Source organism: Ciconia boyciana, chromosome 3 (genome assembly GCF_034638445.1).
Source record: "Ciconia boyciana chromosome 3, ASM3463844v1, whole genome shotgun sequence".
Classification (NCBI taxonomy): Eukaryota; Metazoa; Chordata; class Aves; order Ciconiiformes; family Ciconiidae; genus Ciconia; species Ciconia boyciana.
The window spans coordinates 60705235-60732151 of record NC_132936.1 but is presented as its reverse complement, the minus strand read 5'-3'; the positions used below and the strand labels follow the sequence as shown (position 1 = coordinate 60732151).

The 26917-nt window shown below is 42.4% G+C and overlaps 1 protein-coding gene across 2 annotated transcripts in view; it reads right to left on the bottom strand.

The window, feature by feature from the left end:
- The window catches only part of RSPO3 (R-spondin 3), a 64372-nt gene that overhangs the window by 13655 nt on the left and 23800 nt on the right, over window positions 1-26917 (bottom strand). For both annotated transcript variants that reach the window (XM_072855802.1, XM_072855803.1), the window contains exons 3-5: window positions 13617-13808; window positions 11988-12134; window positions 9394-9591 (exon numbers count right to left, since the gene is read on the bottom strand). In XM_072855802.1, the coding sequence (XP_072711903.1) occupies window positions 9394-9591; window positions 11988-12134; window positions 13617-13808 (537 nt within the window). The remainder of the gene's footprint in view (window positions 1-9393; window positions 9592-11987; window positions 12135-13616; window positions 13809-26917) is intronic.

The window sequence follows — 26917 nt, the reverse complement described above, 5'->3', positions numbered from 1 at the left end:
TCTTTATGATCTCTGATAATAACATTGGATGTTATTATCTCATTGGGAACGCTCTGAAGCTCCTTTGGACCTTTATAAAGGAAAGTTATGGCAGCGAGTGTTTTCTTTTCCAAAGTTATGAGGCTGGAAGAGAGCTGGGAGGTGGCAGGCTAAGCAGACCAAATGCTACATCAGGTGTCAGAGCTGGCAGGGAGAGTGAGCCAAGAAGAGACGACGAGACTGGAGATGCTGAGACCTGGGTGGGGAAAAGCAAACAGAGCTGCCAGGGTGCAGAAGAACAGATATCCAGTAAGATGAGGAGAAACAGCAGCCAAAAAGTGCTTCTTTGGTCTTGCTTTATTACAAAGGAGTGCTGAAAATCCCTTATTTACAGCTAGGTCCAAAGTACTCTGAAGTCAATGGGATTTCAGTGAGTCTTGGATCAGGCCCTTTAAAAGAAGGGCAACTATAATACAATAGTGAATGTGTGGCATTGCTGTTCATGACTGGCAGTGTTATAACAGCATTGCTATACATGGAAGTGTTCCACAGCCCAGGATTTAGCTGATTAAACAGTGCTGCGTGTGTCACCATTAGACTTGAAACATCCACTGCCTGATTTACTCTGTAGCTCACATACCCCAAATGTTTTGCATTCTTGGACTCAATTTGATAGATGTACTAGCAAACTTCTCTCTCACATTTGTTCTTCTATCCAGGACACACAGGCCAAAATAGTGAGGGGTTTAGATCTCCAGGTGGCGAGGGCTGGGTGAGCCCTGCTGTCAGCAACCACTTCCCTTCGCCTTTACTTTGTGGTAATATTGCCCAGAGGTGAGAAAACAGCTTGCTGTGGTCTTCTGGAGAGTCAAGAGAAAGAAGTTGTCAACATATCTTGCTGTGGCACACAGCCTGGAAGAGGCTCATTTCCCCTTCCAGCTGTGACAAACATGTCCCTCCCTCAGAAAAAGCTCCTTAAAGCACTAGAAGTTAGGGCAAGGACTTTGGAAGCATCGACTGTGAGAAGTGATAGAAAGACCAGTGTGCAGAGAATGACGGGTACGTGAGGATGTGCAGGCAGAGCAAGGAAGTGATGTGGGGTAAGAGAGAATGATACTCTGCTCTTTCGCACGCGGTCTCTGCCCTGCGCTGAGAGGGGAGAGTAGCCACAGTTTCTGATTTGCCTCTCTCTGAAACTCAGCAACGTGAAGTCGCTGAAGGGGAAGGTGCCATGGATAAGTAAACTACAGCTGTACCAGGGAAGAAGGCCAGAGACCGGGCAGACCCCTGCGTGTCTGCACAGCGTAACGGTAGTTTGTTTTAGGACTCTGTTTGACCCGCAACAGCCATCCCTCTTCCCCAGGCAAATCTGCTAAGGAGGGAATAGCCCCAGCTAGTTTGGATGCAAGCCAGAAGGTGGCCTTGCCTTGTGGCCAAGGAGCAGACCTTTGCCTGCTCCTCTTTAGCAGTATAGACACAGCTGCAGATTGCACCTTCTAAAGCTGGAGCTGCTCCTCTCAATCCCAAACATTTTTATCCAAGAGGTGCTGGAAATCTGGTGCTGAATGAGTACCTGATGGGCACTTTGGAAGGGCGAGGAAGAGGGGTTCGTGAAAGGTTTGTATTCCCTCCTGTTTTTCCTACAGAGCTCAGGCATCTAAAAGATAGTCAGCCAGCCAATTCTGGAGCACAAGGAGGCACCAGAAGGGAAGATTGGAAAGAGAAAAAGAGCTGATTTCTATCCCTTATTTGGTTTAGTGATCTGAGGAGAACAGCTTTCACATCGTTCACATTTTAATGGAAGAATGCAATCAGCTTTTTTCTGATTCACTTCCTTTACAGGAGCAGTTGACCCCACGCTTCTTTGACACCATTCCTGTTAATAGGAGGTTGATGCTGTTTACCAGCAGCGTGTCCAGCACATTTTTTATAGCATGCTCCAGAGGACCTCAGGGCAGCTGAGCCACCTCCCCTCTGCTCCCAGGCCCCCCAGGACAGGGAGGAGACGGAAGGTGGCAAGAGAGAAGCTGGCAGCAGGAAAGGAGAACACCTCCCGAGGAGCACAGAGACAGCGTCAGCCCAGCACCCTGCGAGGCTAAAACCAATTTTGACACCTGAGGGCCTGACAGGTTGGTGTATAGCCACAGCTGTTTTCAGCCTGACTGTTCATCGAGATGCATATTATTCAGAGAATACAACCTTGGCACGGTACACATGTACACAGTGTGTGCATACATGTATATTACCATACGTACAGAGGCACACAGCATGTATGTATTACCTGCTTACGTGGTTGATATGTGTCTGTCAGAACTGGGACATATGATGAGAATTTAACGTTCACAGTAACACAAACAAAATAAACATAGTTGTAGCAAAACGCAATATTACTGTTAATTAGTTCAGATTTTAAGGTCTCAGTTTGCAGGTAGTAACCTAATAAGACTTTCAAAACTGCCTGTGATTAAATTTTGAAAATACTGTGACTAAAGTTTAAAAATGGCTTTTTCCAACCTTTTCAGCCCTTGAATTGTAGAGCCCATACATCCTCTACTATTAGCTATTTTGGATTCACGAATCGCTCCGACACATAGCGGTCCTATTTTTCCCCTCTTAACCCTTCTCACCCAGATCTCTTTTCTAGATCGCACCCCTGTCTGCCAGCCCACGGTGGTGGGCAGCCCTGTGCTGTCCGTGCCCTGCCTTGCTCAAGGTATCCCCAGGACGCCATTTCACTTCATGTGCAACTAGCAGATTCCCAGTCGCAACAGCCTTGCTCTTGGAGGCTGGAAATGTGTTAAAGTTAAAGAGTCAAAACCCCTGCAAGGAAAGGAAATGAGAGGTCCTCTTGGCAGCAACAAACAGAAAATAAACAACCAAACTCTTCACAAGACAGATTCCTCAATTATAGTAACTCAGGCTCGCAAAGGCCAGAGTTATGACCCATTGGCGTATGCAGTATGTAAACACAGGAATGCAGTAATTAGCTTTGTGTTCATTTTGAGGCTTCAGAAGTCCTGTGACCTGCCATGGAGTAAGGTCATTAACCGTAACCACATTAGTGACCTTCACACAGGACACCCCATCTCTCACAGTTATACGAGCGAACTGTGCACTGTGATGTCTCCCCGGCTCACATGCTCCAGCCCTCTTGTTGTAAATGCCGCTGAGCTATACGTGAGGGAGAGGATGTGACTTTTGGGATGAGCTGTAATTGGAATATCTTACTTTCCCACGTAGCAATGCTTAGGACTTAAATGTGATTAAGTAAAAATACTCAGTACCAAAAATATCCAGAATTTCCCCCAATTCTTTTTTTTTTTTTTTTTTAAATCAGAAGAATTTGTTTAAAAATAGTACACTGAGGAATTATTGGACTGGTGTGGGCCTCCATTGCCCTGGGCAGAGACTTTTACCTTTGGTGTGTGGAGTGTATAGGGACAGACTATTCATAGCTTGTTCTGTAAAGGGCAATTCACCTTTGAATAAGCAGGTGTACAGCCATTAATAGACGTTTATCAACAAACACAACAAAACGGTGCTCTAACCCCGATTTTGCCAACAATAAATGAAATTAGTATTGGGAATGAGTATTTTTCAACTCTACTTTTTGTTGTACTGTGGCTGACGCATGGATCCCCTGAAACATGCTTGTCTTGCTTACAGAGTCAGCCCGGGTGAACCTTGGTTTAGATTTTGCAGTGTTGCAAAGTCATTACTGTGCAGATGGAGAAAATGTTCCCTTTAATTTAAAAGTTAGCGGATAAAAGTCCAGATCACTCATACTAGGCTGTCCTTAACAGTCGTTGGAAAGAAACACCACTTTCAGGAGGCAAATTATTTTGCCCTTCTTAGAATCCATCGTACAATGTCATGGATCCCCCTCCCCAGGTGCAGTGTAAACCCCACCATTACCATGACCCTTGCTTTGACAAAACCAACTAATTTTTAGCTGTCCAGCTCAAGTGCAGTGAATCCCATCATGCTCTTGCCAAGCCTATGGAGGCTCGGTTGAGTCCCAGCTTGTCATTCCTTGTCTGAATTCTCAGATAGCAAAACCCTCTCTGTGAAAACTGCATCCACGTTAAATTCAGATTGTCCAGTGTGACAACAGAGCTCAACAAAATATACAAGTAACTGTTCCAGAGGCCTGGCAGTCCAGAATTTTTGGGGAAAAATGAGTATTACCACATGAATAAACACATTGATGTGGCACATACTTATGCAAGACTTAAGTGGCTACATAGGAGTTTCTGTGGGTTGTGAAGATCATGAAAACCTGATTTATGTGCCACGATTCAAAACCTGTACAAAGAGGTGGTGAAACTCCCACTGATTTCAGATGGCTTCCTTCACTACTGTACTTCCATGTACAGTTTAAAATATAATGCAACTTATGCATCTTTTATTTTAGTAGGGGCTCTCTTTTTCTTTCTTTGTTTTGCCTGGGACAGCTTAACTGACTGTTAATGAAATTAGTGCACGTCAACCAGAGATCAACTGCAGAAACTTTTCTTTGTGAGAAATACTAAAGGGGCAACTTAGTTTAGACTCCAGAGCCCTTTGTGCTCTGTCGTTACATGGATCCGTACAGCATCAGAGCGTGTACATTAGGGTGGGTAACTCCATGAGTTTAAGTTAAGTGAGTGAAGTTAGTTTATTGCCTAATATTTTAAGTTTGATAGTATTAAGTTACATTGTTTTCAGCTAAAGTAAATTATTGATGAATGGCTTGGGATTTTTAGCTGAGTGGTTGTTTTGGAAATCTGGTGGATGCCTGACAGGATTCCTTCCTCACACCATAGCCAACTGAAGACATTTTCAGACATGATCTGATTAATATGTTTGAAGCATTACGCAGACATATAGCAATAAGGGGTGGAGGAACTAGTTCAGAGAAACAACAGAGATGACTTGAGTCTCAGTGCTCTAAGCTTTTCAAATCAAACCTGGATTTTTATATTCACATGTACGCAGTGCAGGATAGAAGCATTTATTTTACTTTATTTCCTCAAAATATATACACTTCCTCATTAAAACCGCTCAACAACAAATCCTGTTCCCTCGGTTCCCTTCTGTTTGCCAGTCTGCATCTAGACTTCAACTCCTCATCTCAAAGACACTGCTTTCTCTCTTATTCTTGCTGTGCACTAAAAAAAAATCACAGCATAATATCTGTATTCTCCTTACAGTACAAGCCATTAACTGACAAGCTACCTTGCCTCCAGGGGGTTGCAGTCTTGTGAATTTTGACTAAAATTGCCCCTCTTCCTTTCATAACAGTATCCTGCTTTCAGACTCTACAAGGTGACAGTTCCTACACTCCATAGTGAAAAAGAAATATGCTATTCTACATTCATCCCACCATGTCTTCATGTCTAATGCTTGAATTTTTGCCTGTCAGGCACGAGAACTTTCTTTGGTCTGTGTTTGCACAGAACTGGGCGCAGTTAACATTGGTTCTCTCGTTTGAACATCTAAATGCCACCAGCATGCAAATGAATCAATATATGAACAAGCAACAATTGAAATGTATTATTTATTTGTTTACAACAATACAACTGTGTAACCAATGTAGCCTGTCTATTGGCTTGCACAATACTCAGCTTTCTAAGATGTCTTCCTTGTTCATAACTATGCACTTAGTCGTTTGGTGAGTGTTTTTAATCTCTTCAAACTGATCAGAGCATGTTCTCTGAAAGCACTTAAAACTGTCTGCTCTCTGGGGGTTTAGTTGGGACTCAACAGAAAGTCATATGGGCAACATTCTCTTCTTGGAAGAATTACTCATGCATGAAAACATGCAATTCCTTCCCCACAAATACTTTTGTATACAATTCTGATATTTGTCTTTTGGCCAGTAAAAGTCAATCTCACACATTTGCAGACAGCAGTCCAAAGGGACTTGTGTTTGGCCAGAGCACATTTATTAAGGCAAAGAAATAATATTGATGGATAATTTGCAGTGTTTGAAAAGCTCTGCAAGTCATGCTTTTCCAGTACATCTATTAGCCATTAATGGACATGGCTACAGGAAACACGTGACTCTCAACGTATGTCTATCAGTGAAAGACAGGAGCCAAGAAGATGTTAAGTGTGGGAAGGTAAAAGTAATGGTGCACTGCACTGGGGGAACAAAACAAAAAGTGTGAGGAAAAGAAAGGAAGAAGAAGAAACTGGAACTTAAAATCATATAGTCATGCAGACTAAAAAGAATTCACCATCATGGGATTAAAAGAGGAGAATTATGAAATAAATTACAGTGAGGTTTGGATGGGACTGAACTATAAAAGGAGCCTGTATGTGAAACACATGGGAATTACCATGTCAGAACACACTGGGATCAACTAATTTAGTGCTAAAATAAGTAAAAAGAACCTTTTAGGCTAGTCGGGCTATTTGTATCCTCATTATTCCCATTTGTTTGCATTCATTCTGAAAATATACCTTCTGCCAGTAAAACTTTATTTTATAGCCAATGAGGGGAAAAAAAAGAGTTATGATAGATCTCAGCAGCTTTAATGACACACCAGCAGATGGAAACAAAAAAGACCCATCCCTCTTCATCCGTTTTATCTTGTTTTGCGTAGCCGTTCCAGAAACATGTCCTTGCTTCTGTGCGATAGCAGCGACTTAACTGACTAACATCCTGCCTCTGACCTCAACTTCTTGAGCAAAGTCATTGAGGCATCTGTGACGAGCATACCCCGTCATCATGTGGTCTTTGCCCTAACTCCCTTGGCCACAGACATCTATTCAACATGGAAATAGCAAAGGCTGAGCGAGCTAACTCTCTCTTCATGGCTGCAGAGAAAAGATTAGCAGCACTGTTGGTAACTGCTGGGTCTGCTGCTAGACTTCAAAAGCTGATGCCATGAAAGCTAAACTCCAAAGCAATGCCTGAGCAGCAATGGGGAGTCGTACAATACAAAAGAGCATTTTAAATATTTCTTAACAGTAAATACAAACATATTTACTTTCCCTTCCCTTTCCCAAAGTGTTTTTGTTGTTACCTCCTTCTGCACTCACCAACTGGATGCAGCTAGCTGTAAGAACAGAGCCTGACTTGGTTTCTTGTGCAATTATCCTGTTGTTCAAAGGGGAACAGAAGTTTCTGTCTGTGTAATAAGGGACAGTGGCAGTAGGGAAGATAAGTTGCCTGGAGATTAAGTTGGAAAGCTTCATTTCCCCATTCCAGTAGGAACAGAAGGAAAACTTTTAGCTTAATTCTCAGTTTCTTGGCTTGTCATCATAATCCATCCCTTCAAGCTATTTTAACCTAATGTTTTATGTGTGAATTTCCTCAGTTTTATTAAGAATCATCTTTTTTAAAAAAGATTTTAGGTTCACCTCCCTGGAAGATGTATGAAAGTGAATGGGACAGACTTTTGTGGATACTGAGGAGTATATAGTGGTGGATTTCAGAACATTAAAAAAAAATGGCTCTCAGACATAGACATACAAGTCCCAAGGGCACGGGTAGAGTTGGAACATAGGTTCCATCTGCCTGCATTGGTTTCGAAGGAATTGTCTACTGAGTGTAAAACAGGCTAGAATATAGTCTGTGACTTGCTCAAAAAGAAGAAAAAAACCCACCTTTACACACATTGCAGGAAAAAAAAAAAAAAAAGATTCATGATTGTGAATGAATTCTTGTGGTGTGTAGTATTTTTCAAGTATGGTTTGGCTCAGATCTCATAAAATAAGAATTGACAATCAAATACGTGAGTAGTTTCTTCTAAAGTACTTACTACACAGGAACAGCAGGCATTTCTCAAAGAGAAATGTCTTGTCTAATCTGAAGATATTGCGAAATTGCCATAAGCCCATACACATCATTATCACCTCAAAAAAACAGTTTCACGGTTCCAAAATTACAGTTCAGTCCTATATTTTCAGCTCTGGCAAAATTAGCTTTGGTAGAAAAAAAAGGACTCTTCCCCCAGTTACAGTGGGCTAATGAGAGGCTGTGGTTCAAGTTGTGCCACTGTGCAGGGGCAGAAGCAAGCATGGACATTTTGGACATAGGTTCTAAGCATAAGGGAATCGGCAAATAGCTTGCCTTGGCTGCTCCCCTGAGGCAGATACCTCTCTACCTCTTCAAGGCACTGGCGGACACAAGGAGGAGGAGGTGACACCTACTCCATAGGTTCCCATAAATCAGTAGATCTAGCCAGTTCTGGGGTGAGGGGGAGGCACCTGTAGCTATCCGGTTCGTAAGATCCTCCTTCTAACACTATTTCCCTTCTCATGAGGCATATCGCTAGGGAACAAGCCAACCTTCAAAAGGATTACAAGCTCCAAACCCCTCTAATGTTTCTATAAGTAATCTGCAGCGACCCTAGCGATCATTTAACAATGAAACAGTAAGTTACTACTTGGTACCAGCAGTTCATGCTGGCTCACAGATGTTCACACGGGGCAGCTGCTCCACCTGTTCCACTCATCCTCAAAAGGGCTGAAACCTTGCTTTTGAGTTGGGAGGAAAGGGGGAAATAGAAGGGATGGGGAAATGGGAAGGATGGGGAAGATGGGAGGGATGGGGAAAAGGAAATATTCCATCAACACTCCTGTGCCAACCTGAGTAACTGCACCAGGGACAGAGCGACTTCCCTGTGCAAGAAGGAGAGAAAAGGGAACAAAGGAACAACAATCTATACTCGCTGGAATTTGTATAAATGATTATTTCATAGACTTCTTAAGCATCTCCCATTCTTAACATGTGGGATGCCATTCACTAGGTGCCATGATGGGGAATAAGTCCAACAGGCTGGCTCACATGGAGGGGCAGTTCTGCTGGCGCTCTTGCTTATTGGGTGAAACCAAGTGGAGTTTCCCGTGGCTGCCACGCAGTGTTGTGGTCTTTCTCCCATGCTGGGACTCCGTGAGCCAGATGCCGATGGCAGGATCAGGCCACGTTGTTCAGCCAGAGCTAGTAGAAAGAGTTCAGGGTGGGAGAGAGGCCACAGCACTGCAATTGCAAGAGTTACGGTCTTACCTGTAGGGAAGCACGAAATAGGAAGCAGTTTGGCAGAATCCCATGGTTGAAGCGTGAAGCTTGGCTGCCTGATACCCAACAAACAACTCCCCCCATGACATGTTTTACGATGGATCTTTTTGTTCTGAGCTCTACATGCAGCCCCTCAACTTGGCAGCTCTTTCAACAGAACCGAGAGAGTATGTGCCTTCCCATCCAGCCCACCCTGTCCTCTCTAGATCACAAAAAGCACATTTTTTTGAGCAGCGTTAGGACTTTATTTCCTCCAGGCGAGGGCGCAGTTCTCTCCAGCCCAAAGAACACCACATCAGTGGGAGTTTTGGTGAAGCCTGCAATCGAGGCCTGGGAATTCAGATGTGAGTTATCAAACAAGCACAATACCAATATCTCATATTATGATGATGATAACGTGGTACCTTTTCCTTCCTTCTGACATCTCTTTCTTTGTACAATACATTTTCTGCTCTCGCTTGTAGCTGGGCAAGGATTGCCCCTTGCTGACGGATGCTGTACGATCTCTCTGACCCTTACTTCATTTCCTCTTTTGAAACCACATGTTTTTCCTTTCTTTGTGCAAGGGCTCCATGGACTCCACTCACTAGCTTCACAGTGCACTGCAATAAACATAGGACAAGCTGAGCCTGGCCAATATCTTTTTGTATACACAATGCATATGGTACATTAATTTTATTCTGCATCAGCCAAAAGGTGGCAAAAATTAATGGAATTAATCAGGATTTGCATCAGTGAATTGACACAAATTGGACTGCTGAGGATATACTGCACAAAATAATGTTAAATAATTGTCAGTTACTATTTTGTACTCGCTGTTTTGTAATTCCATTCCTGAAACAATGCAACAACAACACAAGTGGTCTCAATGAAATCAGTTACTGGGGCTTGTTCTGAGGTTGCTTTGGTTTTGTGGAGGTATAAATCCTTGTAGCGTCAGTGGAATTAAACTTTGGTCATGCCTGTGTGAAAGGAGAGTGAAGTCATTGGGTCAAGCTGCTGCAGCTGGTCTCAAAGGTATTGAATTTGGAAATCAATAGAGTTATAAAGGACCAACTGATATCAAAAGGCATTACATTAAGAATCAAGTATCTTTGGTCATCTGCTGCTTGGTATTCAGCTTGAATAGTGAAAGAGCCATCATCTGTAGCATATACAAGCTGTAAGTAGGCAAAGCAGAGGAGAATTTGGGTCGGGGGGCTGCAAGCTTTTCACAAAAGTGCGAGTTACAGTTTATAAACCACAGTGATCTGAATGTGCATCCTGTACTATTGGGAACTCGAAAGTTGTACAGCTGGGCACTTGTCCAAACAGTGTAGGCAAAAATGGGAGTATTCTTGGAAGCTTAACAACATGCTCTTAATAACTATCCTTCTTTTGTGCCATCTCCTCAGTATCTTTCTCTTGATAAAAGATAGCAAACATTTATCTTTACTTTATGTTCACATGTATGCTTAAGGCTATAAACCACGGCTGAAGAAGGAAAGACTTCCAGCCCCTCTATGAGGAGGAATTTGTAAGTCAAGATTTTTCCAGCTCCAGAATTTACTTCCAAATTTTTCCAAACCTAAAAATATAACTGACCTCAGGCAATCTCTGAGCCTTCCTCTAGTGAATTGTCATGTGGGTCATTTTGTTTTTCACATTACACTAGAGCTCTCCTGTTAAAATAATTGGCCTTCACGTGCACAAAAAGGTTCTGTTTTTCCTCCGTAGCTTTAAATGGCTTTTCCTAGTTGAGACTGACTCATTGTTAAAGCAGCTAAGTCTACAGCACTTGGAAACAGCCATCAAGAAGCAAAAACGATCCCTTGAATTTCTTTCAAAGATGAAAGTCTTTGCTTGAAAATAAAACCGTAAAAACCATCACTACCACCTGAACTAATATATATTTGAGCAGTAAAATGCCGAACTACTGTACCTTATTTTTATTCCTGCATTACTTCCCCTCCAGAACATGCAACGCCAGGGAGAGCTATGTGCATGATACTGTGGGGGAGGAGATTTCCATCATGGCCAGGCTGCGCCTAAGTGCTCCCTGGTTGCTGGTGGCTGGAGAGGTTACTGCCTCCACCGCAGTTCGCAGCCCTCAGCCACCACAATTCACAGCCGGCATACTAAAATAAGCTGAACCTTGCCGCAGCTTTGGCGTGCCCATGGCAGGGGATGTCAACTGCAGCAGCCCAGAGGCAAATATATCACTTGTTCTGCTTTCAGCCGGAGGGGTGGCAGAGGATGGAGCAGACAGTTAGGTGTGGTGACCTCCAAAATTGCCCCGGCGTGAATAATCGGAGCTTGTGAGTCAGAGGCTGGAGAGATACAAAAGCAAGTCTCTTCTCCGCAGCCAGTGAGTCACAGGACCAGTGTCGCCAATCGTATTCCTTCAGTGACAGTGCCACATTATTTGGTGGTTTATTTTAATCCTCAGTTTCTGGAGTCAGGTGATTATGCACATATACCATTTTGGGTTTTTTAGGTCTGGGTTTTTTTTTTCCTTAATGTTTTAATTTCTAGCCTTCACCTTTGTGAAGGTAAGCTTCAAAATGTTGACGCACGCATGCTTTGAAGGCTCAGGTAGTACAAGGGAGCTAAAGCAGAGCAGTTAGTATTTTAATCTTTCAACTACATGTGGGGTCTGGCTCAGGATTTTTGAACCTTTGATGTTAGCGGTGCTGCATAACACTGTAACAGAGCAAGTAAGAGATGGATGTTGTTCTACCTCAGGGCAGACCAAACAGGCCGTATTTTCTGAGGCAGAATTGCCCTTAGCGTCAAGGCTGTGTTTGTGGGGCACAACCAAGCTTGTGCCTCTTGTGAAATGGCAGACTTGGGAAATACCTTGAGTTTGTTGTACTAGGGAATACATCTTGTGATGCAGAACATTTCCATTTTAAGTCGCACTTCCCTGGTGGTGTAACTGATCTTGCAACTCATGCCCTCCTTAGATCCCCCATCCCCTGTGAGAAAACCAGGCAGGACACAGGGCGCCCGGACTTACCGATGCTAGTGCACTCCATCGTGTGATTGTTGGCTTCCAGCCCATCAGGGCACTTTTCAAGGCACTTTCCACTGTATAGGTAAAACCCACTTTTACACTTTGTGCAGAAGTTTCTGGTGAAGCAGGTATCACAGTCAGCTTTACATTCTGAAATGCAAACAGTAAACAACAATGTTGTTGCTCTTTGCCACGAAACACCATGGGCTCTCTCACATATACCAGAATCACACAATTCTAGCAATGTTAAACAATCTTGAAAGAAAGCAAATTATATTTAGATCTTCTTCGTGGCCAGTGAGGCCAGCCACAAGTGACCTTGGCATGAGTGAGGATTTAATAAGGATGGCCTGATGCTGAACGGCCTCACACTGCTTGTCTGCTTGCAGACCTACGCAAACGAAAGACAGAGCACAAGCACATCAGAATAGCAAGATACTGCTTCTGCTCGACACTGACGCAGCATAGGTACTAATTAACCCCGCAGGGCACAGGTACTGGGCCAGTTCCACACTATCTATCTACATTCATCCAGGAGAAGTAAAAATATGCCAGAACTTAGAATCTGCTTAAGACTGTTTTGCCTCAAGATCTTTTTTTTTTTTAAATGACTCCCTGATGTTCAATCAGATGTCCTGTAGTATTTCATGTATTCTCTATATGACTACACAAAGTGGCATTAGTGGTATATTTCCCAGTTCTCAGATATTTTTAAAAGAAATACATGAAAACTGGTGTATGGCAAAGCTCATGTCTGATATGCAAGGCCACACACTGCTAAAAAGTGAACAAATACTTTACAGTGTCAAGTTACTCTGTAAGACTTTACTCTGGGGTCTGTTCATTAAATAACTTTTATTACCAGGTAAAAACTGGGAGAGTTGCTTGGCCGTCGCTCTTATGTTTTTATATCACCTGCGGGATTAAAAACAGTGAATTCAACAACAAAAAGAGGAGTGGGGAGGACATTGCGATCTTTTCCAGTTCATTTGTTGTTCAAAATGCATAGTGGGGACAAAATGTTGCCCGAGCGGTAAAGAATAGAGTGGGGTTCTCTGTCTCCCAGCCCGGAGGCAACATGAATCAGTAACTTCCCCCATATCAGGCTGAAACCTGGCCAGCTGCTACAGGCATTTAGAGGACTACACTGCGTGTGAGACAAGCTATAAAGAGACCAGGGCAAACCGCATCTCCAAAGAATGCCACCTGCCATCTTCTCTCCTTGTCGCAGGGGTCAGGCGGATAAGGGCAGTGGGTTAAATGGTTCCAGCCACCGAGATTCAGCGTCCCTCGGCCCCCGCTCTTCGGAGCTGCCGCCGCTCCCTCTTGCTGCCGGAGGGCAGTGCCTGGCACCCACCGGCGCTTCCCTTTCGCATGGGGCTGCAGAAGAGGAGACCATCACCTGGGTCCTAGGCAGGTCATTCATGCAGAGCCGGGATCCCTGAGCTTTAGGCCGTTTTGTGATCTTTAACTTCTTGCTCGGGTTTATATTTACTGCACTACTATAAAAGAATTGAACAAATAAAGACACGGCCTGTCCGTCTGCTTCTCTGTTGACTTGACTCCTAAGGGGACACAGCGTTCAAGAGAGAACAAACAAATCCATGCGCTTCCCCTTTCCCCAGCACTTACTTGCACACTTATTAATGTCGGGATACCGTGTCCCATAGTATCCGCTTGGACACGAGGAAAGACATACTCCGATCTGTTTCATGCCAATCCTCTCCAGAACAAAAAAGAGCCTGGGCTTACATGACAGGCATCCGTTGTAGTCAGAACATGTAGCACACCCTCCTTGGCAACCCTGGCTCACGTTAGGATGCACTGAGAAGACAAGCATTAAAACAAAAAAAATGGTGAGAGAACAAGATATTAGACAAGACCATGAAATAATGGTTCCTCTGTACTTGGGAGGGTGGACCATCCACCTCTCTGACAGCTCTTAAAGATTGCTTCATTTTTTCTTGTGTCTCTTATGACCTGACATTTCATTTCAGCGATTATTTCTTCTGCATAAAAATGAGAAGCTCAGCTGATGTGCTCACATCTTGCAGAAATAGCTAACAGCAAATTATATTTGAAATAGATTTTATGGAACAGCAGCTTCCTAGAGAACAGTTATTTTTCTTTTAGTTATTTTCAGTGGCTTTTCTGCCTTGTATGCATTTGGCTCAGCAGATAAATACATGTTCTCTTATCTTTGCTTTTGCTAGCTGGATGATTAAAAATCAACTTAGTGTATAATTTCCTTCATTGACTAAATGCCATTTGATTGAGTTCTGCTGTGCAGGAATATGCCCTTGTAAGATCTGATGCTAATTTGCCTTAACAAAAAGACACAGGAGAGCCATCCTTCTCACCCTCCTTCTTTCCCTGGAATGTTCTCTCTGGCATGTTTTTAATCTCTAACAATTACAACCTGATGTTCAGACTTAACTGTGGCATTTACCCTGCTCCAGTCCCAGCATGGAGCATAGGTAGGATTATATTTGCCTTTCAATTGAATTGTTCTAATTCTTCAGACAAGGAAAGGAAAACTTATTACACTCACTGCTTAAGACTATTCAGCTCTTCTTTAGGGGCTTGGGGGTAGCAGAAAAGAGGATGCTATTGCAGACTATCTTTTCAGTAGCAGACATTAATCAGTGTATTACTTCTCAGTGGTAGCGAGTAATGTTTTGCATCTTCCTGTACTTTAGAAGTTGTTACCTACTTTTAATTCCTTCTTGGCTGCATTCTTAAATAGGAGTTGGATCTGAAAAATAATTAAGCATCAAATAGCTCCAGACCCTGTGTCACCTCTTGTATGAAAAACCTAGGCATTTTTCTAAGTGTAAGCTTTCGTCTCTCAACCTGAGACATCTGGTTGTATTTCATATGTAAGAGAAATCCAGTCCTCATTTACATTTGTAAATCCAATTTGTAAATACTATTGGCTTCCTGTTCTGCCTTCTCCTCAGGCCAGTGATAATTTTATAAATATGCACGTGCCATACTTTGATTACCTATTTTAGTGTTTTGATTCTATTTTTTATCTGCAGACACTGCTAAATAGCTTGCATACACAATGAACTGGCTTTTGTCAGCTCCCTTCTGTGGATCCCTTGGAGGCACACCAGCAGCCCATATGAATCCATGGCTTACAGGTTGAAAGCCACTACTCTCTGCTAGCTTAGGGGAGTTTGCCTGGTGGCAGGGAAGTTCAGGAATACCTCTGTACTTGTTCACTTACAGTTTTGGCAGAAAAGACATGGCCCATGAATGGGAAAAGCACTCCCCTATGCTCTGAGGTTTCGATGACCAGCCCCGCAATCTGAAAAACCTCAAAGGGAATTCAAGTTCGCTTTTCCTCTTTCATTAGTAGAATGAGGAATGAGGTTTATTTCTCTCAGTAGGGCTGAACACATAGGAAAGGACCAAACTTTGGCCCTGCTGTGGACAAACAATTTCACTGAGAATATAAGAACCCAATTCTCTGTGCCCCCCAAGGCACTCGCTTTGTAGAACGACCTGGAGGAAAGTGTTTTTACCACCAGGACACACCACTACTAGGAGAATAAACGGCATTCTGCTTAGTAAGAAGCTGCAACCCCAATTCAGTTATCAGATTTGCTTTCACTAGACTCTCAAAATACTGAGTGCTCAATAAGTATAGCATATTTTTTTCTGAGAAGATTCCAAAGAAACAGAGTATATTCATTTTTAAATTAAGAGCCTGAAAAATTTGCTTTCTTTTTGAAGTTAAGTAAATGAAAATGTCCTTGTCTCTCTCTCCCCTGTCTTGTGGCTCTTGTATGAAGCTACTTTCAAAGGCAGACACAGAAATGTGATCTAAGAAGCTGACATTATTTAAAAACTGTCTGTGACTTTCCTTTATTAAGTCTGACAGAGGGAAGAAAAAGCAGCTGAAGTACAAAATATTTGTCATCAAAGCTGCTATATAAAATATGCGTGATCACTTTTGACAGGAAACATATTATGTGTGAGGACCTGTGACACGTCATTATGAATAGGTTCTCTCGACAGAGAATACATTATGTGCAACTGCTCTAAGGTCAAGCTGTGTGTGTGAGCCCTTGAGACGGGCAATACTTTATTACTGAAAGATGATAATTCTCTATAGCTAAGATCCATTACATGGGCAATTTCCATCTTCCCTTTAACTCCAGAAGTATTAAGTATAAAATAAAATGTACTCCTAGCCATTTTCACAATTTCTGCCTCCTTTCATGCATCCCAGATACATCTCATACAAATAACATGGCAAAAAAAGAAAGCCTGTAGTTCCAAATGGAGAATCATATTGTTAGTATTATGGAGCAAGGAATAAGTTAAAATATGTAAGTCAAGCCCCATTTAAAGGTTGATTTCATGCCATGTTATAACTCAACGTGTGAAGCAAAACAAGCTCCTGTTCTTGGAAATGCATAGAGCAAAAGTCTCGTTGAAAAGTCAGAATTGACATTTTAAATTAAGAAAGACATTTTTTCTCTTGAAAGCTATTAAAGGGATCCTTTTTTGATTGTCTCCTGTTGTGCCTGGCATTTCTTTGAGCCCTGTATCTGTGTAATGAAACTGTCCCTCATTGCACTTGCTCTGAATACCAGGTAGACCCTTATTCTGGCTCAGGCAAGAAGCAAAGCAGGGACAGCAGAGCGCTCCAGAAATTGGTACTGTTTGAAAGCACAGCACTGGGCTTTGTCATTGAACCTGGGAGAAAATAAATGGTGGAGGAAAAATATTTGTGTCTAGAAAATGAGATAGCATGTTTGAAATAAGGCATCTCCAAGCTCCAGCTGAAGATTTAATTCTCGTTACCTCTCAGCCTCCTCCCTCTCCAGTTCAGATCCAGGCGGTTGCCTGATCCCTGCAATGTAGGGTCCGGTCCCTCCCCTCCTGTGGAGGCCAAGTAGGCTCAAAGGGATTCCAGAAGGAAACAGGGTGAACTCAGGCTCTGAAACATCTTTCTGCCACAGGGAGGGAACTTATCACTGCTGGGTACAGGACTGGCCCTTACTATTCCTCTCTCATTGCAGCAGGGTGTTAGCGCCTGCAGATCTCAAGCACTTCAGCAACTGCACACCATAACCACGAGAAAGCAACCAGAAGTTTTACAACTTTTTTCCTCCGTATCAGACACTGTGAGCTCAGAGTTTAAGTGATGTGCCACAACAAGCTGGGAACATAAACCCCATCTGGTGAAATCTGGCCACAGTACACCCGGTGTAAGCATTTCTTCAAATTTCTATGCTTAGGTCAACAGTAGAAATGGATAAGTAATGTATAGCCACTTTAAGAAACACTTTGAAGTCTACAGGTGAAAAAGCACTAGGAGAGCACAGACCACTCCTGTTAGCCACAAGTTTTAGATGTGGTAAGTGGGGCAGAGAGAGGTCCAGTCTCTTGGCAGAGGGGCAGGCGCTGTGGCCTCGTGGGTCTCATTGGCTGCAGAACCAGGAGGTCTGGGCTTTAGCATTGCAAATAGGCCCAAGAAATGCTCTCACTTGTAACCACTTGGTCTTTGGTGCAACCTGCTCCATTATAACGACAAATAAAATGAAATATAAAAAATTCTCCACAACCCTCAGAACTGACTTTGATGAGGATGAAGTATTCTATGCATGGGCTGTTAGGAGCAGTGTCTGCCATTAGAGATGACCCTACCAGCCATCGAGCAGTCCGCCCTCTTGTATTCAAACAGTCTTTGAGCACAGTGAAATCCTGGATTCTCAAGGATGGAAAATACAGCACAGCAATGGGCAAAGCAAGTGGTGGGAGCACAGAGACCCACAGACAAGTTCTTCTCCATCTCTTACACAAGCGTCAGGCAAACCTGCTGACTCATCAGCTACAAAGTACGTATGTGCGGGCTCGTCACTGGCTTTAGAATCCATCCCTCCATTTTTCTTTTTGTAAAACCTAAATACTGGAGATCAGAGAAGACACTAAGTTAATCTTGAACTATTCTCTTCCTCTGCCTGGCTCTAAGCCCTTTTTGGCTTGGAAGCCTTTTTTTGTGCAAGCTGTTTGTCCAGATATTAGTTTTAAGCCTCATTAGCAAATGAAATCACTGGGGATTTTCCTTTCTCAGAATATTTTCCAAAACCCTGCTCTGGAAACAATGAATTGTGGTCTCTCTGTTAAAAAAAACAAAGTTAGGGACAAGGAGCTGAATTTGAATCTGAACTTTCAGTGACAAGATGATAGGAGATTTTGATGGCATGCAGCAAATAAATTCTAAAATCTTTGCAATGAAATTCTTCTATCAGTTTTACTTTATATATAGATTAAAATTTATGGGATCAGAAAAAGAAAATTAGAAAATGCAGGAGGAATCAAGGTGGGCGTATGTTCTGACAGCCAGGGAAAAAGCTTGGGGTAGAAGAACAGTCTTTGCCCGTTTTCTGCAGCTGAGGTGCACTGTCTCGTCACCAATCTTCAACAACAAGATGTCCATTTTGAGGCTTGCTTTTGAAATGGATGTGCTAGACAAATGAAATCCATCCCTGCTAGAGAGCTGCTGCTACTCCTGGTTTCTTGGGCTTGTGTGTTCTCACAGGAAATATTTCCACAGCAGAGCTGCTCTGGAATTTAGCTTCCCCAGTTGGGCTGCCCCTTGCTGCGAGACCCAGGCCCTGCCTCGGCTTTATCCACCACGCGGCACCCACGCAGGCACTAGCCCTTGTGGTGGCGGGGATTTGGGATGGGATATCCCATGGGTTCTCGTGTCACTTGATCGCTCCATGCGTTCACTGGCGTTCATTTCTCTCCCTCTCGCCTAGTGCGAAGCAGCTGCCTGTGGCAGTGGCCTGAAAAAAATACTTCATGTAAAGCAGAGCAACTCTTAATCATGCAGACCGTCCTTTAGGCAAATGCAAACAGCATTTGGCAGTGAGCTCTTCTAATGAGAAAGTCATTAAGGAATTCAGTTTGCAAACCACAGCGTATTTCCTCAGACTCCTTCTTGGACAGCATTTTTCTGTGTGGAAATGCGTTAGAAGCAGAACGGACAATGGTGGGGCAAAAACACTGAACCAACATGTAGGCAACATGCAGTGCGGAGCAAGGGAAAAAGCCCAGGAGCGGGACAGCACTGGGAGAGCAAGGACACATGGGTTTGATAAGTTTGTATTATCACTGCTAAATAGATTGCCAGCTGGGCCAAGATGAAACCTGAGCTCAATCTTGCAAGCTAAACTCTGCTTGATCACTTGGCCTTAAATCACCCACAGGGAAGCAAGGGACTTGATGTGTTGTGATGGGGTAGCAGCTGGGCTCTGCGGGGAAGATAGACCCATACACGTCAATTGCTACATTGGATTGGCCATAAGTTTTCTGGGATGCAACCGAACCAGTGGTGATGCTGAGGAATGTGGACTCTCCGTCTAGCCTCCCCTGGATCTACAGGAGTCTGAGGTGGCCTTGAAAGGAGAGGCAGCCGCAAAAGGAGCAAAGAGGAAAAATCAGTCTAAAAATCAACTGTTAAAGGCTTAATATCTTCTGTTTCACTTTGTGATTTGTGCTTCACAAAGACTTTAAGATTTCTTTCTAAGAAGATGGTAACTCCTCCAGAGGTTTGCCTGACTTCAATTTTACTTCAGAGCATTGCTGCCTTCTATGGTACAAAACACATAACAAAGAAGATCCTCAGGTGTCCTCCTGTGTTTTGAAGGAAAAAGATCCCATAAGGACTGAAAAAAAAATTCCTCCAACATCTGCCTGGCTTGAGAGAATATTTTCCTCCTCAAGAGGCACTTCCCATCTGAGGGAAAAGAAACCAACCTATTTTGTTCACCAAGTGTCAACAGTTCTAAAGAGCAACAGAAATATGAGTATGGGACTGTCCCACAGTCTCAGGGAGTATCCGTAACCATTTTGTAGTGGTGTCTACGAGCAAGGAGGCCCTCAGCCCAAATGGCCAAGATCTCACTGGGGAATGCCTCATTATTATTAAACACATGTCTGGCAAAGTGATCCTGAAAATTAAGTATACTGGCTGCCAGAACACATTTCCCCTGAATTTGGTTAGAAAGAGCATCAACAGGCTGAGAAATCTCACCAGGGGTGCAGAATTTTATGCAGTCTCCTAGCATCTTCAGCACAACAGAAATCAGCCACAGCAACCACAAATGGCTCCTTCTCATTCCAGAGAGTTTTGTAAATAAACTGAAAAATTCTTTTCATGGAGAGAGAAGGGAAATTGACTTTTTTTTTCCCACGTACTAAGGAGTACCACCAAAATTCAGGGATCCAGGAAGTTTAAGCAGTATAGGAACCAAAGAGGATCCTTGAGGCAAGTTGCCATAAGCACCCTGGTAGTGATGGTAAAGGTAGGACCAGGTCATGCAATACCTTCTCACATCAAGTTCTAAATCCTATAAGCAACTACAGATCTTCCTTTTAGGGTCAGCTGTAGTTGTTTCCAAATACCCAGCCTTCGAGACTATACATTATGAATCTTCTCTAAAAATGGAAAACTGAATTACATTATCTCCTCCTCATTGTCTAGATAAGATGACCTGTTATAGAAAGGAAAGTATGGGATCTATAAAGAGTAGTAACCTAACAGTTGTGTGACCTAATAGTTGTATAACCAACGTGTCATGACACTTGTCAGACTCGGCTACTTGCAAATAAAGCATCTGTGCTGAGATGAAAAAAGGAGGCATGAGTTTGGGAAAGAGACTATATTTGATGCACATATATTTAGACAGTATTTTAATACTCTAATCCTGCGAGATGCCGTCATGAAGATCCCCAGTTGATTTTATACTGTTCGTATGCACACAGAACTCTCAAAACAAAGTTGTCAGTGTCACCGTGACTCCCATGACTCCCCAATCTCTTCCCTACAAGAGACCCATACTTCTATCAAGTAAAAAAGCACAGCTGTATGTTGCACGTGCTCATTCTTTGAAATATGCAGTCTTTCTGCTTGATTTTCTGCTTGATGCTAGCGTTCCATCTATCGTTTATGTGTTTCTAACAAAGCTCGTTGGTGCTCAGGTTGTCCTGGCAGCAGCAGAGCCTGTCCCTCCATTTGCTTCTACTGTTTTGTTCCTTTAACATAGTGGAGACTTTTATTGGTGCGTATTACACCGATGCTCGTGTACTTCCAAGCTGTATAAGGATCACTCAGCTCATACTGTCAACATTACACAACTACAGTAGCATTTGCAAGTTTCTCGTTTCCCACAGGGTCTTTTGAGACCAGAGTTTTTCTCTCAAAGTTTTGTTTCAGAAACCACAGAAAGAACAGCAGGATGTAACAGATTTTACTTTCCATGCTGGGGACTAGGGAGAAGGCTTTAGACAGCAAAAGCCTATAATCCCATGTTGAAGCTATGATTTTCTACAACCATGTTTACAGCGTTAAAAAATTAATAAGCCAGACAGCAAGCCAGCCCACTGCCTTGGCGTTGCTCAGATGTGCCTTTGGTCAATTACTTAATATCCTCTCAATTTTGTATATTTTCCTAAGTGGAACTGATCAAAAGTTTGTACTGAATGAAATAATTTTTTCTGTGTAATGATTAAATTCATACCATACTGAAGCTAACTAAAAGCCCCAAAGTATGTTGTTTGCAGTGGAACTGTTCTGGACTGATGCCTGCAAACATTGAAGCAGAACCTGTCTCTTTAAATTCAAGCCTCACATCAAGATTTGAACCCAGAGTATAGATACTGAGGAATATCACAGTGCTGGAAGGTCTCTAAAAATTGTTTTCTACAATTTGGAACAAGGGGAAACTCTGATCTCAGATTTTCAGAAAGGAAAAAGCGTAAATTCTCCAGGCTGACTGGACCACCCTTCTGTCAGTGACACAAAATACTGTCCAAAATTCCAAGTTTAAATTAATTGTTAAAATACTAGCTCTAGTGACTGCTTCTCTGCTGTAGTGCTGTGTAGCGATGCATATGCTATCAACACTCAGCAAATGCTGACCTAACTATTTTCACCTTTCCCTCATGCCACTGGGACCCATGCCAGTCAAAGAAAAAGAAGTTGAAGGTTTTTGAGTGCAAAGCATGAACAGTATGATATGAAATTGAATTCAGCTCTGATAGAAAACAGACAAGAGACTTCATCACCAGTCAGCTCAGACTCACTGATGGAAGTCCTGGCCCACCAAAGTCAGCAGCAAAACTTCTGCGAAGAGACAGCAGTGAGGATTTCACTAATTTGTTAATCAACGGTAGGGTAGTCCCTGGTTCAGAGTAGAGTTATCTGATTTTTAGAGGGCAGTGTGATTGGATGGCCTGTTTTGATTGGGATTAAGTAATAGAGCTTTAAGTAGGCATCTGATTCCTGAAAAACTGACTCAGTTCAACAGCTCCGTGTGCCTGGCTCTTCTTGTGAAGTAACTATGAATGGCACGTAGTTAGGGCTTGTTTCATCACGCCTCCTGCGCGCTGCCCTCCCTTTGAAGTCTGAGCCGTCCCCTCCCAACCGGCTTCGCTGCATCACATGCTGACCCACATGAAAGAAATTTAACGCTCACACCAAGCATCATTCACTTCCCAAAACGGTAATACATCTAACATTGCTGCAGTGATACACAACAGGCAGTTTACAGTTGAGCTAAAGCCATGCTAGGAAGTAATTGAGCTGAATTATTGGGGTGCTGGTGTTGAAATGAAGGCTATCATCCATTTTGTGCTTAAGCAGGGATACAGTTCATTTTTTATATGGTGGTGTACCACCACTTCGCTGAGGATTTGCGTGCCAACCAGCTCAGTTGATAGCAAGAGAAAATGAATTAAAATTAATTAAAATGAATTAAAACTGCTTGGGTTTTTTTTTAATGTAACATCTGTAAAAGTATGCTCTTTGTCCCAAAACCAATTAACAGTATAACGCTGACACATCAAACTTTCCAGATAGATAGTTAAATTAATTGAAAGCTTATGCACAGGCTGTATTTGAAAATAGAAGCTGCAGGCTGCGTGGGGTTGTTAGTGACTGTTGTAGCCAGCGGTCGCACAGACCGGGCGAGCTCCGTGCAGCTGCATGGGTAAATGGCAGGCAGCGCCATTATGACCCCAGTGGTCCGTAAGCCAGTCGACCACAGCTTTCCCTCTAAAGGTAGTTTGCCTGCAGCAATCCTATTGTGTGCGCTAGTGGCACAAAGAGGTCCGGGCAGAGGCCAAAATGCCCCGTTGTCCCCTTGCTGCCACCTCCAACGTAGAAGACACCCCCCGCGGCTGCTGGGTCAACTCAGGATGAAGCCAGGTCCCCTGTACCCCCCTTCACCTGTGCTCCTCTCGCTCAGAGGAGCCCCATGCCGCCACCTCCCTTGCAACCCAAGGCTGAAAGCTGCCAGGCTGCTCCAGCCTCTTGAGGGTGCCTGGGAGAGGATGTGCAGCAACCGGGAAATCAGTTTACTCGATTAAAGGTCTCTATGATTGTTTTGCTCTGCTCCGATGTCTGCCTGTAAGGGTCACACCTATAGGGAATCACAACGATTTTCAAAAGTGGGATTCATGCAAAATTGCCATAAAATGCAAGCGTATGAAATGTTCCACAAAAGATTAAAAGACAATCTGTTTCACTTTGTTGGGAATACTTGGTTTCAGTTATTTGAAAAAAATTTTGACAAAATTATGTCAAAGCATTTTTACAACATGTTTACAAAATATTCTATTTTTAAAGAGTGACGTCTTCTAATGGAATTTTGTTCTGTCAATGATTCTCTGAGTGGCTTTAATTTGAAATAATAATAGTAACAACATAAAGGTGATAAGGAATGGTAAGATATAGAATTTCAATTTAAAAGAAAAAGGGAATTCTAAAGTAAAAATAAACAAACTGAGACCACCTATTGACAATACTAGGAAAAGAAAAACAAACAAACAAAGTTATATAATTATATATAAACCCAAGAATTAAATATCTAGGAAATTTAGGGCTAGTGTTATGAGTGTTATTAAATATTTTATAGGAAGAACTGTAAAGTCAAAGGTTTTGAAGCCCCTTTAATGTTTTTCTACAACAGCAAAAAAATACCAAAAAAAGCGCCTTATGTGTCTTTAAAACCAGTTTAACCTAAACTGAAGACAAAAACATTTGGAAAGATTAATGGTTAATCTATAAATTATAACTTTTAGGGATAACTGGTTTTTATTTGTCTGATATATTATTTAATATTGCTGATGCACATCCAAAGTGATATCTGACACTTTTTATGCACAATTGACCAAGTGGTCTTAAAAATATACTTTTGCTAAAGTATTTCACCAATAACAACGGTAGGAGTCACATAATTTAGGTTGGATCACAGCAGCATCCTGAAGGTGCATGTTTAACCTTACACTGCACGTGCGAGTACAAATTTGTGAGACAACTCTTCCTACCCAACCTGCTGCACAACGAAATGATCCATTTGCTGTTTCATGGCCTGAGAGAGCTGCTTTTTCAGGTGTCGGATGCCTTAGCCAGCTTGCAAAATGTCCTTGGCACTTTGCAGCAGTGCTCCGTTGAAGAACATTTTTCTAATAACTACAGTAATGAGGAAGAGAGGAGTGTTCAGTTCTGTTTTGTCACGCTGTAAAATAATTAAGTTAAGCCGATGCAGAATAAATGATAGAAATAGAACCCGTTACTGCAAATGTAAGTTATACCAACAATTAGTTAGGCTTCGGTGAAAACCAAACATCCCCTAGATATTAGAAAAACATGAAATCACAGCAGTTTATTTTTAAAGCATCCAATATGATGAATATTTGGCAGCTTGACTGGTGGCTAGTGGCTTGCGGCACCACGTTGGGCTGCCATGAGACAGGGCTCGGATATGAGATGACCGCAACACCACCACTCCAAATGCCGGGCTGCTGCAGCAAAAATTGCGATAAAAAATGACACAAGCAGATGCCAAAACAGAATAAGTGAAAGGAAAGGTTGAACTGTGCCCTAGTATGAAAACATCCTTCTTAACTGACTCCTTGACCTCATGGAGTTGCATGAAGCAAGTCAAGCAATTTGCTCTCACAGAGAGGTAGAAGTTCCCCACAAGTACGTGCCCCCAGTGACAGCAAGCAAAATTGTGCGTATAGGGGATTCTGTTCTGGGGTAGAGTGATGGACCCAGTTATCGACCTGTAATCTGTAGACCACCAGAGGTCTGCATAATGTTAGAAATGAGGAAAAATGATTGCAATGGTATCAGTTCCTCACCCCCAAAGCAAACTTATACACAGTCCAGTACAGATACAAAAGAAACAAACAGCGTGGAAGAAAATAAAAGTAATAGGTGAACTTTCAACATCTAGTTACTTTGTCTTTCCCTGTATTTGAAACCCTCTAACACCACCACTGAGTTATGTGCTTTTGGAGAAAGCTAGGGCTTCTTGGATTTGAAGGTTGGTGAAGTTGCCTGCTTATGGTCCCCTTCTAGCATTGGAAAGTTAAAAGTATTAGCATCCACGTTTTCAAATCCAGGGCCTCCAGTGAGACAATTAATCTCCTGCTTCATTCCTACATACATAACCTGATTTTCAGAGTGCTTGTGGAAGATGCAGATGGTCAGGGGTCTGAAAATGCAGCTATTTATTTAGGAGTCCAGTCAAAGGATTGCTGCTTCACTTCTAGAGCCAAACTTAAAAGTTTTGGCCTTGTCATCTTTGGGCTTCAATTTCTTCATGTGCAAAGGATAAATGATACCTATCTCTTAGGAGTGTTGAGGTGTTTAATTCATGGATGTTTACAATATGTCCTCAGCTTTGGCTGAAATTCCTGGCTTCTTTGCACATGCAAGCCTTCATGTGCGATTCTGTTCCTGGCACCGCATTAAACCTCGCTTTATACGGGATTCTCCCATATACACCAGATTGTTATGACCACAACTACTGAGTCATGGGTGCAAGTGTCGTAACAATTTATTGTAGTCACTCGCACAACCTTTCCATGCCCAGATTTCAAAGGCGGACTGAGACAAGTTGAGAAGCCAGTTCTTTTAACTTTCTGATTTCTGCTCTGTGACTGAAGAGATTAGATTATTGGAAAACATGCTATTAGCACTGGCTTGCTGCCAAAGGGTCTGCTATGCATTCTGCAAGGGGTGCTGTACTTGCTGTAAATTAAGGAAAAGAGCTGGGTAAGTTACTCCAGCGAGGAATGTTCCCTTTGGGAATTGTCCACAGCAAACGAGAGCTGTGGTTGGTGAGCAAAGAGCAACAGGGAGAAGAAGAATAACAAAAAAGGTCAGAAATTTCAGGGAAATAAAAGGCCCTTTTTCTCCTCTATACTGAGCACCAAGTTAACAAGCTTTAATGTTTGTTGATCCCTTTTATGCTACTTTCTGCATACCCAGACCCAATTGAAAATCCCCCCCCCGAACAATTACCATATAAGCCCATGCTTAAATTCGTCCCCATTTGAAAAAGCACATCAGCATATGGTTACCTTCACACATGTGTTGCAGACCCCTTGACTTCAATTAGACTTAAATACCTGATTAAAATTAAGGACACATTCTTGAATAGAGGCTCTTGTGCTTGGAGCAGACACATATCTTCCTGAAGTAGGCAAAAGCCTAACTCTTAACATACTAACTTTGAAAATAATGCCTTGAACTTCTCAGCCATTAATTAATTCAAAGTTTAAACTATTTCTCATTTTTTTAACTTTTCAATATTTTTAGGTAATTTTGTAGTGGAGAAAATAAGATATCAAATATTTTCAACATAATGAATATGTTTTCATGGTATTCCAGAGAGCAAAACCATTGTTCTTTTCTCCTTTTTTAAAAGATTTAAAAAAAAAAATTATCTTCCTTAATTCTGCAGAGAAAAGCATAGCTATGTGAATTCAAAAGGCTTATGAAAGGTTTCTGGTACTACTTTAATTTATTAACTTTTTAAAATTAATGTTCATGCATTTTAAATCACTGCCATTATATCTGGGAGTAAGACTCCTACAGTGCTTGGAGTTAGCAG